This window comes from Condylura cristata, unplaced genomic scaffold (genome assembly GCF_000260355.1).
Source record: "Condylura cristata isolate star-nosed mole 26May11 unplaced genomic scaffold, ConCri1.0 scaffold00011, whole genome shotgun sequence".
NCBI classification, from domain to species: Eukaryota; Metazoa; Chordata; class Mammalia; order Eulipotyphla; family Talpidae; genus Condylura; species Condylura cristata.
The window spans coordinates 34,270,847-34,284,882 of NW_004567112.1; the positions used below are offsets into that span (position 1 = coordinate 34,270,847).

The 14,036-nt window shown below is 49.3% G+C and overlaps 1 protein-coding gene across 1 annotated transcript in view; it reads right to left on the reverse strand.

Annotated features, from left to right (window-relative positions):
* Positions 1–2,578: 2,578 nt before the first annotated feature.
* The window catches only part of LOC101635977 (chromosome unknown open reading frame, human C10orf11), a 911,709-nt gene continuing 900,251 nt past the window's right edge, over positions 2,579–14,036 (reverse strand). The window contains exon 7 of the mRNA XM_012723508.1: positions 2,579–2,697. Coding sequence (XP_012578962.1) covers positions 2,618–2,697 — 80 coding nt within the window. The 3' untranslated portion in view covers positions 2,579–2,617. The remainder of the gene's footprint in view (positions 2,698–14,036) is intronic.

The window sequence follows — 14,036 nt, forward strand, 5'->3', positions numbered from 1 at the left end:
TTGCATCGTGTGGCATTGGGCCTTTGAGTGAGATCCTTGTGTTGAGACAGAGGAGACCTGAGGTCATGTTCCGCAACCTGCCTAGGAGAAACTCTGGGGAAGAGGATGAAAGGCAGAAAGAGCAAGGAGAAGAAAGATGAGATTTTTCTGAGCTTGGATGGAGTCTTATTTTGTATAGCCAAATTTGAAGAAGCAGATGTGGGGCATGAATGTGAGAGAATGTGAGAGAAGCAGGCAACATCACCTGTGGTGTGGCAGTAGAGACCCAAGTGTAGCGGTAATGCAGCAAATGTCACCTAACAAACAGTGGGGCTGTAAGCAGCCCAGCACTGATTCATGATCATTATCCTTGTGCAAGAGGAACAAAAGTCACTGTAATTGTATCGTGAAGATGAATGGGCCATAGCGATGGCCTTTACGTAAATGACAATTAAGGTAATGTTAATGAAAGGTGTGACGCTATTTGGGAAGAAAACAAACAATGGAAAGAGAAGGAAGTAATGTGGTCAATAACTCACTGCAGAAATATCGTTTGCCTCCAAAGCTCACATTGAGGGAAACATTCCTTCGCATGATACAAATGGTTGTGACATTAAGAAAAGTAAACAAGTACAAGAAATAAAGATGGAAAAATGCTGTGGTCAGTTCACAAGTGCTTTTTTATTGTTTGAGGCAGGGTTAAAGCCTTTTATGAAGACAAGGATATATGTGCTGCTAGATGGCATATGACACTGGACGAGTGTAGCTGCCCTTGCACAGCTCTGTGGCTGCCCAGAGTAGGGCACGGAGAGAACACGTGGCATCGCTTCTAAACAAAGAGGCAGAGGGACGTAAAGCAGCTAAGAGAAAGCATTATCCCAAAGCGGTTGGAAGATCAGACAGAGAGAAGTGAATGGAGCTGCTTCCTACGTTGGAAAGATAAAGGCAAATCCTCAGTATCCAGAAGCAATGAGCACAGGTTGCACGCATGACAAGAGGGTCTCCTGGCAGACGTCATGCAAGTCATTGAAGGACTGCATGAAGGCGATAGGCCAGAGGCCCTATGGATGGAGTGGAATGGAGAAGTTGGCTTTTGGTGGGAACTGTGGGCGTCATGTGTCCCGAAAGATTGTTACCACCAAGTGTGTAGTCATGTGGTGTGCCTAGCCTGGAAAGATTCTCCTTGCCGTTTTGCTCATCGTAAATGAGCGTAATCTTAGGAGACGTGGTATAAGGAGCGGCTGGTGTAAGTAGAAGCGAGGAATCAAAGCGAGAGCTATTGTATGTGAAGCAACTCGCCTTCCCAGTGTCTTGTGGAATGACATATGGGGTACTGGTGAAATTGGAGGCAGCTGTTAGGGTGATGAGTATTTCCCTTGCATACCAGGTGTGGAGTACATCCTCAGAGATGTAGTCCACCATCCTACAAAGAAGGGGCCTCACTTGTGAGATAGTGTGAGAGAGATCCAAAAATAAGAGGCTTGCAGTTCGTCATGAGAGAAGAGAGAAAAGACTTGTGTTGTGGGGATTTTGCACAGTGTTCATGTTGTTTTCGAACTTCCTGACCCATCACTCTATGTTTGACCTCACCACCTATCGACAGTCCCCAGTGGAGTGACCTACCTGCATACAGCGATATGGCTGTACACGTAGGTGGATGTGTTTGGTGTGTTCAAAATGAACAGGAAAGGTAAAGAGCATGAACACGTGTTCAAGTGTATTGACACTTCCCGAGGACACCTGCAAAGTCAAGCATGCACACGTGAAAGGTACACAGTATTGTAATGCAATGTGACCTTCATTGGAAAGCACCCAAAGATACTTACACAAGGAGAAGAAATCACCTTCCTCGCGAGGCTGGCGTTGGGAAAGAGTCGTGACTGTAGCAGCCAGGGCTCGGAGTGCATTCAGAATGAAGGCAGCAAGGTAAAGTGAAAGCTTTCAGAGTCAGGGATTTGGGGAAGCTATTTACGGCCAAGTAGGAATTGTGAGAACATGAAGCTGGCCATAAACGTATGACCCGGCTGAGAACTGATACCTTCTGTTCTCTGTGAAAATGGCCCACTGAAAAGCAGTGGCTGTGATGAAGATGGCAAAGAATGGTAGGGGGAGGGGAACGGGGCTGTGAGAGACGGTGATTTAAAGGGATGAAGGGAGTGTGGCCTTCCTCGCAACTGTGACTATTACACGAAGAATGAAGTCACAGCACAATGGTATCAGAGGGATCTCTCCGCAGTAGTGAAGCTGAAGACATGCTGTGGTGCTGGACGCTAGCCACTGAGCACACTCAGGGAGGGCTCAGGTGTGACCTCTGCTCCCCTGTGAGCTGTGGAGGGACCAGGCAATCTATCATGGTGTTCATCCTGTCAGCCCCGGTGCTTCCCGGCTGCTGTCTGTCACCCTGGTGGATGAGACCTGCTTAAGGGCAATCATGTCAATCTCCATGTGACCGCTCAGTGTAAGGCAGAAGGATGATCCTGACAGGCCTGGCAAAGTCAGCCGAAGGTAGCGAAAGCTGAAGTCATAGCCTTACCACAGAGATGCAACGTAGGCCTTTTTTTCCCTTGTGTGTTTTTTATTTGGGTTTTGTGTTTTCCATGCATGGCGGCACACAGGTGAAGGCCTCCCCAATTTGGTGTCAGAGCTGGTCATCTCGGATAAACCTGTTCCCTTCGGAGTTTTTGCCGTAATAAATGTATTGACACTTCCCGAGGACACCTGTAAAGGAAACACAACATTACAGGTGGTGCATGAGTATAAGTGGGACATGTAGGTGGCGCCCAGCAGAAGTGCAATGCACGTGGTCATCTTCAATGAGTGTAATATTAGGCGACGTAGCATAAGGAAGGGGCGGTTTAAGTAGATATGGGATGACAGGTGCCGTGAGTGGCAGGAGAGAAACACTGGGCCGGAAACGGACACAGGCTCAGAAAGGTGGGTCTTTCCCTCCTTGTCGTCCGAGTTGACATTCAAAGAAAGTGTCATGAGAGCATAGGATTGTGGGAATAACATGTGTCGTGTGTGGCTTCTCTTTCACATGGTCGACATTTGTGTAGTGTGACCCAGTTGGAAAGGAAGCATCACCTCCTCTCGCTCTGGGTTCCTGTAGTCGAGTGTGTAAGCATGGGGACTGTATCCTTGAAAGATGGGCCCAGGTGTAGCCAGCGATCCGGGCAAGCTTTTCAGAATGGGAGTATTTTCAAATCCTTACACATGCATGCATAGTGCTAATGTGCAGAGGAAACCTTGCAAAGGCCAGGAGAGGGAAGCGCATGCTTCATGAATAGGGAGGAAGGGTGGTGTTGAGGAGAGGTGACACGGACAGGAACACAAGGCAGCCATTTTCAATGGCTGCATCATAGGGGTCTCCTAACCTCCAGTGTCCAGTGGAAGCATTTGATTCTCGTGTTCAGTCATACTGTAAAGAATTGTATGGCTCCATAGAGTTTGAAATGAATGTGTGTCATTGTAGGAGATTGCGCGCAGAAGTAGCTGTGAAGCATACCCCTGGAGTAGTATGAAAGTTGGAGAGGAAGGGTGTATTGTAAATGTGCATAGGAAATGAACTAGCATGGATTTCATGAAAGTGTAGTAGTAGTTGCCAGCAGGAGAAATGAGTGTTTCCCAGAAAATGTAAGTTCTTTGCACTGTCTGCCATATTGTGTGGTCTTGTCATTGTAGAAAAGGAAGGTGAGAAGTCAGCTTTCCAAAGTTGTGTTACTGTAAACAGGGCCCTGAATCAGGGCTGTGTGTTATCAGCAGAGAAGGGAAAGAAGTGCTTATGAAACCTGCAGTCATGAGGCCACAAGTGTGTGTGTGTGTGTGTGTGTGTGTGTGTGTGTGTGTGAGAAAGTAGCTACCTGTAGGCATGATTCTTGTTTCCCATCTTATTGATAGTGGAAAGGAAGGATCAGCATCAGTTGGCCTTTTAGGATAAAGTGGAGGTGGAAATGATCCAGGAAAGGTGACATCATGAATTCTAAATGGTCAGTGTTGTTGTGATTGTGTGAGACATGTTTGTACGTTAAAGCATATTCATCGTGATTTGCAGGAATGGTATGAAACTGTGGAGGCCAGGGTAGGTGCTTCCAAGCGTGGATGACATGGGGTGAAGCTGGACATGGTGGCCAAAGGGAGAGCGTGACCTCCTTCCTTGGGCTCCCTCCATCACTGCTAGTTTCTGCTACAGTCCCATGAGCGATGTGCCATAGACCTCTTTTCCTCTTTAGCTGCACTTTGTCTGTTTGGCCCAATCCCAAATGTCCACTTGTCATTATCCGTGCAGTGTGTGGAAAGTCAGTTTGCAGGCAGCCTCCCTGGGACAAGTCAGGGAGGCTGGATTCGTCGGTTGGCGGCTGGCACAGAACTCTTCCTTCCCTTCACGGGCCTGAATGATGTAGTGGCTGGGATCAAAGTAAGATCACCAGCAATGCCAGGAATGCATGTGTGGGCGCTACAGGTCAGACTGTCACCTCAGGAACAGGATCCCCTATAGGATGGTGGGTGTGAGAGGATGTGAGGAACCAGCAGGCACTTCCTTAAAATGTGTCCACATTTTGGTTTATAATCCAAGAAGCCTTGTGTGAGAGATGGAGGGATGCTCATTTGTTTATGTAAGGCCAGGAGAACATGAGTTTTTAGAGAACAAAATGGGTGGGGCACCTGGAGATCATGAGAAACAGAGTGTTTGTTGTGAGTAAAAGACCGAAAGGCGGCCACACAGATACACAGAGTCCTCGTCAGGAGCAGGTGCGTTCTTTCAAGTGAGCTTTCAGGGAGGGCAGGGATGGAACCCCTTCTCTCTACGGTGTGCGTGCGGTGAACTGCAACGGTGAATCTTGTGCGAATGTGACGTGGAAGGCCAGCGGCCTTCGGAAACAGACAGGATGGCCAGACACTCCCAGACTGTGGTCCGTGGCGGGAAGTGAGCCTTTTGTTGTGGTCACAGTCGCTAAAAGTGCCAGTTTAGGTGTGGCCTGTTCCTTTGGGCTCAGAAGCCAGAAAATTTGTAGACAACCTGATGAGAGAGGGCTGTGTGCTGAAAGGTGGAGCATGCGGCAAGGTGTCAGAGCGTCGAAAACGAGGCAAGGACATGAGGTATTAATATTGTCAGTGAGCTCTTGACAGAGAAACAGAAGCTGCGGTCACTGTGAGATGTAAATAGACAGCAAGCGCATTAATGACAAAAAGGCAGCCTGGAAACAAAGGGGCTGCGTGATGGGGCGTAGAGCTGGTGTCTGTACTGGTAAGAAGTGAATGTGAAAGACACCGCCAGGCCTGGAGATGGAGAGAGGATTGTGTGTGGTGACAGACAACAGAGATGCTGACAGAGATACCAGTGCCATATGCTGGCCAGGCTGCTGGAGCGGCTCCTGCCACTGTAACAAAAGCTGACATGGGCCCTCACACGGTCGGCGTGCTCTGCCTGCCCGTGAAGCACACTTCTCCCAGACGTCATCAGCAACCCCTCGGCCTTTGTGAAGTGCCTGGCAGCCCCGTTGTGAGAGAACGCTGGGGTCCAGGGGCTGAAGGCAAAGCTGAGCCAATGTCAATGCACACTTTGTAAGGAGAGGCACACTTGTCCAAGATCTTAGCTACTTGAGGTGATCAGAGCATGCACGTGTGAGGAAGCGGCACCCTAAATGAAATCCTTACGGAGAAGTCCCTCAGTGTGCAGGCTGCTCCAGGAAGGCTCCGGAAGGGCCCGGCAGCCCACACGACATCCAGCTGCTGGGGCTTCTCCGGGGAGACACGGAACACATTAGGCAGAGTGCAAGCGGAATGGATCTTTGTAAGAAGCGGAACCACCTGTAATGGCCTCCAAGAAGCGAGGGCTGCCTTTGTGGTGACTCTTCCCTGAGCTCACAGTTGGGCAGTAATGAGCCACCGATGGGAACGTGTAAACAGGCCAAAGGAGCAATCGATAATATGAAGCAGGCAGGGCAGAAAAAGAAAGGCGCACTGGTGTGTGGGTACGCAGGCCTGTGCCGATGGTGAAGGTGACGCGTGAGAGGGCCGGACGTGCTCCGAAGTGAAATGAGGTGGGTGTGTGTGCTCTGTGCTCGTGGCTCCTGCAATCGTGTTACCTTGCCAGGGAGTGTGGAAAGGGCAGAGGGAAGGGATGGCTGCCAGAGCAACGTGACGTGCAGGCGCTGTGAGGCTGGAGTTTGGGAGCGCGCTGGTTGTGACTCAGTAGGCGGTGGTTTTCCTGTACATCTGCAATGCATTCGCTTGTTTGTATCTCCCCGAACTGTAACGTCTTGGGACTGGCGGGAGAACCACACATTGAATGACATATGTAATGGTTTGAATAAAAAGAGGTGACTTTGGTCATCATAAGTGAAGTCGGCTGCCGTGCAGGAGGCCGCTGGAGAGGTCTATGGCAGAGTTTTTTTGCGGGGGTGGGGGGAGGTGGCGCTGTGGAAGCAAAGTAGCTAGTGTTGTCCCCTGGGGAATCCTCTTCTGCCTGCGAGGAGTCCTAATTTTTCTTAAGTGGGCAGCTTTGCCATCACATGAGCTGTGAAAACTGTAATTATGGGGAAAAAAATGTATTGGGAGAAGTCTGTTTGAGAGAGATCCTTTATCTTGTAAATGTACTCCCTCCCCCCATGGATGTTGTAATTATACAGGTGAAGTGATGACCTTGACGCTGTGGGAAGTGGTGGGAATCAGCCCTTTGCTTTCACGCAAGGCTCTGAGGGCCGGCTTGGTACAAGGGACCTGCCTGGGGGTTCGCAGGAGAGGCCAGGGAAGGAATTCCTTGCAGGCTCCAGGGGCGTTCCGGCCAGCGCTGGGTTTCCCAGATTGCCACACGACCTCATACTTCTGAAAGCCTTGCATGTGTCCTGGTTCGGGGGAGATGGGGAAGACCCGTGTTTGTTTCAATGCAGCTGCACCTGCAGTCGTATGTGACTGTGTACCTGCAGTCGTATGTGAGTGTGTACCTGTCCCTTTCCCTTGGCGGCCTGGTTTTGCCATTTGTGCAATGAGGGCAAGGGGCCCACGAGCGTGCAGGTCACGGTAGTGAGACCTCCATGACTGCATTTGCCATATATTTTCCTCCTGAAGATCAGGATACCAGCTCCAGTGGTGGCCGTTGGAAGAGGCCAATCCGGTGGTGAGGGAATGGCCAGTTTGTTTTGGACTGAGTGAGATCTTAGAAGTCATGTAGCACCTATACCCCTAACGTGTGGAAGGGGAGTTGGGTTGGCTGTGAAGATCGGCAAGGGAAGAATTGCCAGTCACCTTCCCAGAACCCATTGGTGACGGCCCACTGGGAGTAAGTTTGAGCATGCAGTTGAGGTTTCTGTCTCCATAGTTGATACAAGTAGAGTCAATGTCAGGGGAAATCGTGTTACCGTTGGTATTGTAGTTGAAGTGTTTCAGTGAAAATCATCGTTGTGTTTGAGGTGACCACTTTTTTTCTTCTCCCATGAAAACAGTGTGTGACCGGAAGAAGAGAAGTGAGCTGGACATTATCATGCAGTCTTCAGAGCTGTAAACATCCTTGAGAAGGAGGACATTGAGCAGAGAGCACATTCCTTGGTGTTTGGTATGTGCAGGGCATGAGTGAGTCAAGTGGGAACGGGAAAGGAATAAACAGCACAGTTTTATGATGTGGCAAAGTGGCCGGAGCCATACCCTGGGGTCAGGGCGTTTGGTGAGCTAGGAGCTGTGCGCTGGCCAGCACGCGGGCCTACAGCAGAGGTCGCAGAATGACAGCTTCCCAGCACGGTACCCACTTGCAGTGGAAACGATATACATGGGGAGCCAGAAGGAAAAGAATGGAGGTGTGCAAAGGTTTCGAGGGAAGGGGCTGCTTGAGCACAGTGCTTGTGAAAGAACAAAGTGCACTTTGCGTGGCGGGTTCTATGTGGCACGTTACAGTTCTGGCCGAGCAGCCTGTGGTTGGGGATGATGGAAGAAGAATGTGTGACTGGACCCCCATGTGAAAAGAGAAGGCAGAGAAGGAGAGATGTGGTTCCCAGAGTTGGTGCATGTGCTGTGGGCTAAGTGTGGCCACTTGTAATGAGCATAGTGCATTGGAGTGGGCCATCATGATGGTCAGGACTTGGGAGTCCCGCCAGTTGTTTGCTTTCTACCAAGAAATACCAGTCCCGAAAGCATAGAGCCCCTGCTTTGTTGTGCACAGATGGGAGTAGAGATTACTGGCGTGATGGGAGTAGAGAGTACTGGCGTGACACCTGCAGCAGTTGTGGCCCAAGAATGCTTCCTAGTGTGTTGAAGGAAGCCAGCGCCTCGACGCCTGCTTCTGTATTGGAGCAATGTAGGGCCGAAGAGGTACTGGGCTTTTTAGGCTGGGCCTGCTGCTTTGCACTGATGCCAGTGTGAACGGTGCCATTGTAGCCCATGAATGTCTTCTGGTGTATGACTATAGACATGTAAAGTAGGCTGGCAATGATCCAGAGCCAAGTCCATGTAGCCAATGGAGTGAGTCCCTTTGTTGTTGTAAATGCCAAGGAAGCGCTGTTCTGTGTGTAATGGTTGCATCATGATGGTATTTGTTGTGCATGGGATCAAGTGTTTGGTATGTTATGTTTGCATAAAGGTGCAATTCCTCAATCATCTTTTGCCAAATAACCCATGTGATGAATGATAGCTTCTGAATGTGCCTGGCATGTATTCATGGGTTGTGAGAAAGTGACATGACTTGAGGAAAAGATTTGAGATGGGGTAATGGAAGGCGACTTATCTGCTGCAGTGTGGTCAACAGGTTGGGTTGTGTGTAGTAGTGTAGTTGCTGTCAGGGTCATTGTCCATCGTGGGAAGGAGGCTCATTTTGTCCTCCTGAATATGTGCATTTTCCAATGCACCCACAGGATAGGAATTGTCAGTCAGTTGTTGTTATTTTGCGGCCATAGCACACTGCTTTGTTTGCTGGTGTAGTTGCTGCCAGCCTTATTTTGGGGAGAGACTTTTGTGGCAGGAATGTGTCATGTATTTGGAAGTCAGTGATACTTTGCAGTCACTTGTGAACCCAAAGTATGTGGCTGAGAGGGCCACGCTGTGGAAGCAGGAGAGGTTGCAGATGTGGGGGATGGTATATTGCTTTGTACCCAGAAATGGCGGTCCGGAAACCACAGTGTGGATTACGTAATTGGGAGTCGGGACGTAGGCCTATCGTGAAAGGAAGTTGATCCAAGTGCCAGATGTCCTGTTCTTCTGAGCGGAGGGCATGTGGCCCCACCGGGCCATAGTCTGTGGTGGGGCCTGATGGGAGGTTCAAGTCTGCTCTGAGAGGACAGAGGACAGAGCCTGCCTAGACAAATGGCAGGCTGCATCAAGTGTCAGGCATGTGTTTGTGATGGGAAGGGGAGCAGTCGGCAGAGGCAGGATCTTTGGCGAAAGTGACGGTGAGGGTGATAGGAAAGCAAGCGTGCGAGGTGGGCCTCACCCCCTACGTGGTCAGTGGGCAGACAGGTGACGGGGGACAAGGCAGAGCCTCTGCACAATGCAGCGTGGCTCGTGGGACAGCTGAGATGAAGCTTGTGACTTTTGAAGGAAAGAAGGAAGTGAGAAAGGCGGGGAGAAGACCAAAAGGCAGGGTCAGTGCTTCCCTGCACAGAAGGTGATCGCGGCAGTGGGCAGGCTGGGCTAAGTGCAGGAAATCAGCACACCTAGGAGGGCATCCTCGACAAGGTTTTGGGTCCCACAGCGAGTCCGTGGTGGTGTATACATTGGGGTCACAGATGTCATGGTGCTCACGAGCATGGCCTGGTCATTGCAAGTGTTCCCCACTTGGAGGAAGTAGTAGGCTGACCGATGGAAGTCGTGTGGCAGTAGAGTTCGCATTATAGGGATCCTCGTAGGAAACAGTCCACACGCTTGTCCTCAGTCGTCAATGCTGTTCGGTGGTTTTTGTTTTTTTTTTTTTGGGGGGGGGTACTGGTCTCATATGGGTGGTGAGAGACTGACAGGAAGAAGATGAAGGTGTGACGGCAGCTCATTGGGTGCCTTTCACAAATATCAGAAATAGGGTGGCTCTTATGTGTGTAGGTACTACAATCCGAAAGGAACATGGAGTAAATAGGAAAGCTCAGACCACACAGTCAATGCCTCCCACACCATCCCCCTCCTTGCCTCAGAAGACACTGCTGAATGTATTTAGCGATGCGTATGTTGGGTTTACTTCTGTGTTGTGGTGGCACTTGAAAATGAAGTCAGTAACGGTGTTTACTGTGACTTCCTAACCATGATTTATGCATATAGTGCCGTAAGAGCAGTTTATTATTGTGGTGTAGCTCCTTGTAGACATGTACGCTTGTCTTGCAAAGTCCCACACGGTGTATTTCACTTGTGGAGTCTAAGTCACTGACCCAGAAGCTGATCTGTGTACGCCCAGTCCTCCATAGTACAGGATGGAAGAAGGAGGCTGAAAGGGACGTGTCCAAAGTCACAGTCCCAGCCAGAGCAGAGAGCGCCATGACTCCAAGTTCGTAGGCCAGAGCACTGCGTGTCACTGCATTGCTCTCAGAACAGAAGAACCGCAAAGATGGCCCAGACCCCATTGCTCTCAGAACAGAAGAACCGCAAAGATGGCCCAGACCCCATGACTTTCCAGCGGGAGGCATGGCGATGCGAAAGGTCAGTGTGGTGGGGGTGTGCATCGCTTTGTGCACGAGAAAGGGCCGCTTCCGACGTGCAGGGCAGGAGGGGATGCAGCTCAGCAAAGACAGGAGACGTTGGCTTGAGTGCGGCTCACTCATGGATGTCACGGAAGCCAGGTTGTCAGTGCAAGTGGACAGTGGGCAAGGGGCACGGCTTCATATCTGTCGCTGGGGTTTTTGCCCGAGAAACTCAGGCCTCAGGCACGAGGCAGCCAAGAAGGAACTTATTCCCTTTTCACTGTGTCTGGCATCCTCCCATTATCTGCACATTCATCTTTTCCCCCTCCCCGTGGAGCTGAAGTGTGGAATGTACCACTAGAGGGCAGCATGAAGTTAGGAAAAGCAGCAGTTTGCTTTTGCACAAAAAAGAAACGAAGGCAAGGATTCTGAGAGGCCCATGGAAGACACGCTGTGCTTTTGGTGACCAACGGTAGGTTCTGCAGTGATCAATATGTCCTGTCTGCTCAATCTGTGCAGAAGGCTTTCTGTAGAGTGGGGCTACCAGTTGTTCCCCTTTGGGATTTTCTGTGGCCTCAAGTGCCGGGAATGATGTTCTTGACCTTCAATTGTTTTATGGAATCATCCCAGCTCAGTGCCTGGGGATGTCTGTCTTATACCTGTGTACATGTAAAGAAGCGTGGGCACTAATAAACAAATGTCGTTTGGCCTATTTGTGGGTGGGGGAAAAAAAATGTCATCTTTGTGGCCAAAAGCCAAAAAGGAAAGTACAATGATCTGGCGTTAGCATCATCGATCGACAGTCAATGGGATTGACATAGAGCAGAGCAAGAAAATGTGGATGAGGAGGATAGACAGAAGCGTCTGTATTCCTCGGTGTCAACCCAACCACGGCTACCTCCTTGGAAGCTCTTTCGTGGGCCGAAGGACCCAGTTGTTTGCTTTTCGGTGAGGTTATTGAGAGAAAAGAGGCAGAGCTACCGCAAGCACGATAATTGTAGCGTCATGTGCTATCGTCAGAGGGTCCTCATCAGTCAGCTGCAGTACACGGGCAATGGTTATTGTCATGTGTCGAACAGCTGCCTATCTCCCTTTTGGAGAAAACGGGTCTTCCCAGAATAGTAAGACCATGGTTATCATTAGTTGTTATTGAGGGACCACGGCCGACAGCACTGTGCGGGATGAAGAGGCCCAGGACCCCGCCGGTATACCGAGCACACCCAACACGAAGGCACCCACGGCATTGTCCGGGAGCCCATTGGGCCCCTTCCCACTGTGGTCCTCTTCCCCCCACATCCTGCAGCCTCTGCTACATGGTCAACATTTGTAGGGATTCAGGGTGGTAGAAGTCACTCTTTTGTTTTTCTGTATTGCACATATAAGTAGAAGCACGTGGAGGTCTTTCTCCTTGTGACTCCTTTTGCTTAGCATAATCCCTCTTAGTGTAATCCCACTTAGCATAACCCCCTCCAGTTGCATTCGTGGTGTCCAAACTGGCAACAGGTTTTCGTAGCTCAGTAGTAGTCCATTTTGTGTATACATTTGTATAATATGCTGCTTTCTCTTCAGGCACCTTGGCGTTTTCCCTGACTGGTGAACTGTGCTGCAATGAATGCAGAAGTGCATAAGGATATTATTATGTGAAAGACGGAAAAAAAAAAATGAGGAGACGAGTGGAGTCCAGAAAAAACTGGAGTTCACTTGTCTGCGGAAACCAGAGCTGAGTTCACGTGTGATTCCATCTCAGTTTCAAGTCAGCTCAGGTGGTCAGTGATGTCAGTGTCAAATGGTTCTCACATGTTCTCCCCTTCCCCTTCCCTGTGCAACAGTGTCATGAGAGACTAATGACTGAAGGAATGTTGGGTTGCAGTTCACTAAATGATGTCATAAATTTGTGGTTAAGTAGAAACCTTCTTGAGTTTGGTGTCATACGTAAGGAGTATGTGAAAGCAACGTGCAAACCGTTGCCTTAGTAGTATATCATTAGTGAGCATGAGTATTTTGTTGGAAAGTGTGGCTGGGGTGGGAAGAGTGGTTACTGAACATTTGTCAAGGTTGCAGCATCTTCTCTGTATCTGAGCTTGCAAGGGGCCCAGAGGAGAGCTTGTCTTCCAGGTCTTTGGAAGCCTGGCATGGGACCTGATGGGTGGCGTTTTGAGTGGCAAATAAAAGGAAAGGCTGTCGGGACACTCATGGGGCCCTGCCTTTTCTGTACACCGTATACATTTACAGTTGAGGACTGTCAAGGGTCCTGTATGGTCAGCGGTTCCAGCTGCCCAGGAATCAGCATCAGGCAGAAGACTTGTTCAACCAGATGGCATCAGGGGTCTGAGATGGGAGTCAAGAATTTTCATCGCAAGAAAGACTACTGTAGGATAACTGAAGGGGGGGGGTCTCCTTTCTTCCTTAAAAATCAAAATAAGAATTTCACTGAATAAATCATTCCTTGTAGGTTCACCCATGTTGTGGTGGATGGCATGAGTTTCTCTTTTTCATGACTGAGTAGTAGTCTATCATGCACACGTGTGTGTGTGTGAGTGTGTGTGTTTACCAGATGGTTTTGCCCACACAAGAGGAACGTAGGCAAACCAAATTAGGGGGTAAGGAAACAAAAGGCAATGGTCAATAATTTGTGAGATGCTTTACGAGGGAGGGAATGTATTTCCACACAAGAAAGTAGTGTGATGGTGTGTCTGTGAATTGGAGTTGGGAATTTTGTGCTTTCTATAAGTGAGAGGAGAAAGCAAGCCTTTTTCAAAGAGGAAGAATGGTATGAAAGTTCTCTATCTGTCTATCATAAAATGAAATAAAAAAAAAATTCGTGTGTATTTCCTCCAAATCCCTAAAAGGCATGTAGCGCTTTGGTGCATGTGATCATTAGCATAATGGGGTGTGTTCTTCCCATCAGTGTGGGAAAGTAGAAGGTATGCTTCTGTAAAGTGAACAGCTTCCAGAGACATTGTGGTATCATGAATAAGAATAAAGTCTCATCGGCCATCCTCACAAAGACCATTGGGCATGCTATGGAATTTTGGTGTAATGAGTAAAAACAATCGCAGTTTTTTCCATCAGTAACTGTTTATTGAGGTTCCCACACTGTACAGTTTAGGGCTATAGGGTAACATTCCATCCCCATGTATCTTGCAGACATGAATCATTGTTCACCAAGGTTCCTGACTGTAGCCTACTCATTGCCATGTACAAAGAAACAGGACTGTAGGCAAGTTTCAAGCTATGGCGTCATAAAGTGCTGTCACTGAAAAAGAACGGACGGGATGTGGTCATTACAGTTCCCCAATGAAGTGCCCATGGTTGGGATTGCTACTGTGAAATAGCCTCGAGTGAGCTGCTTTGAGGACTCCATTTAGCTGGTAGTAGCCAGCTGGCCCCACAGAGCATGCCCAATTTTCCTTACCATTGCGTCACTGTTAAGCCCCTTAAGAGGTAGTTTGAAACACTATAGGCTGGGGG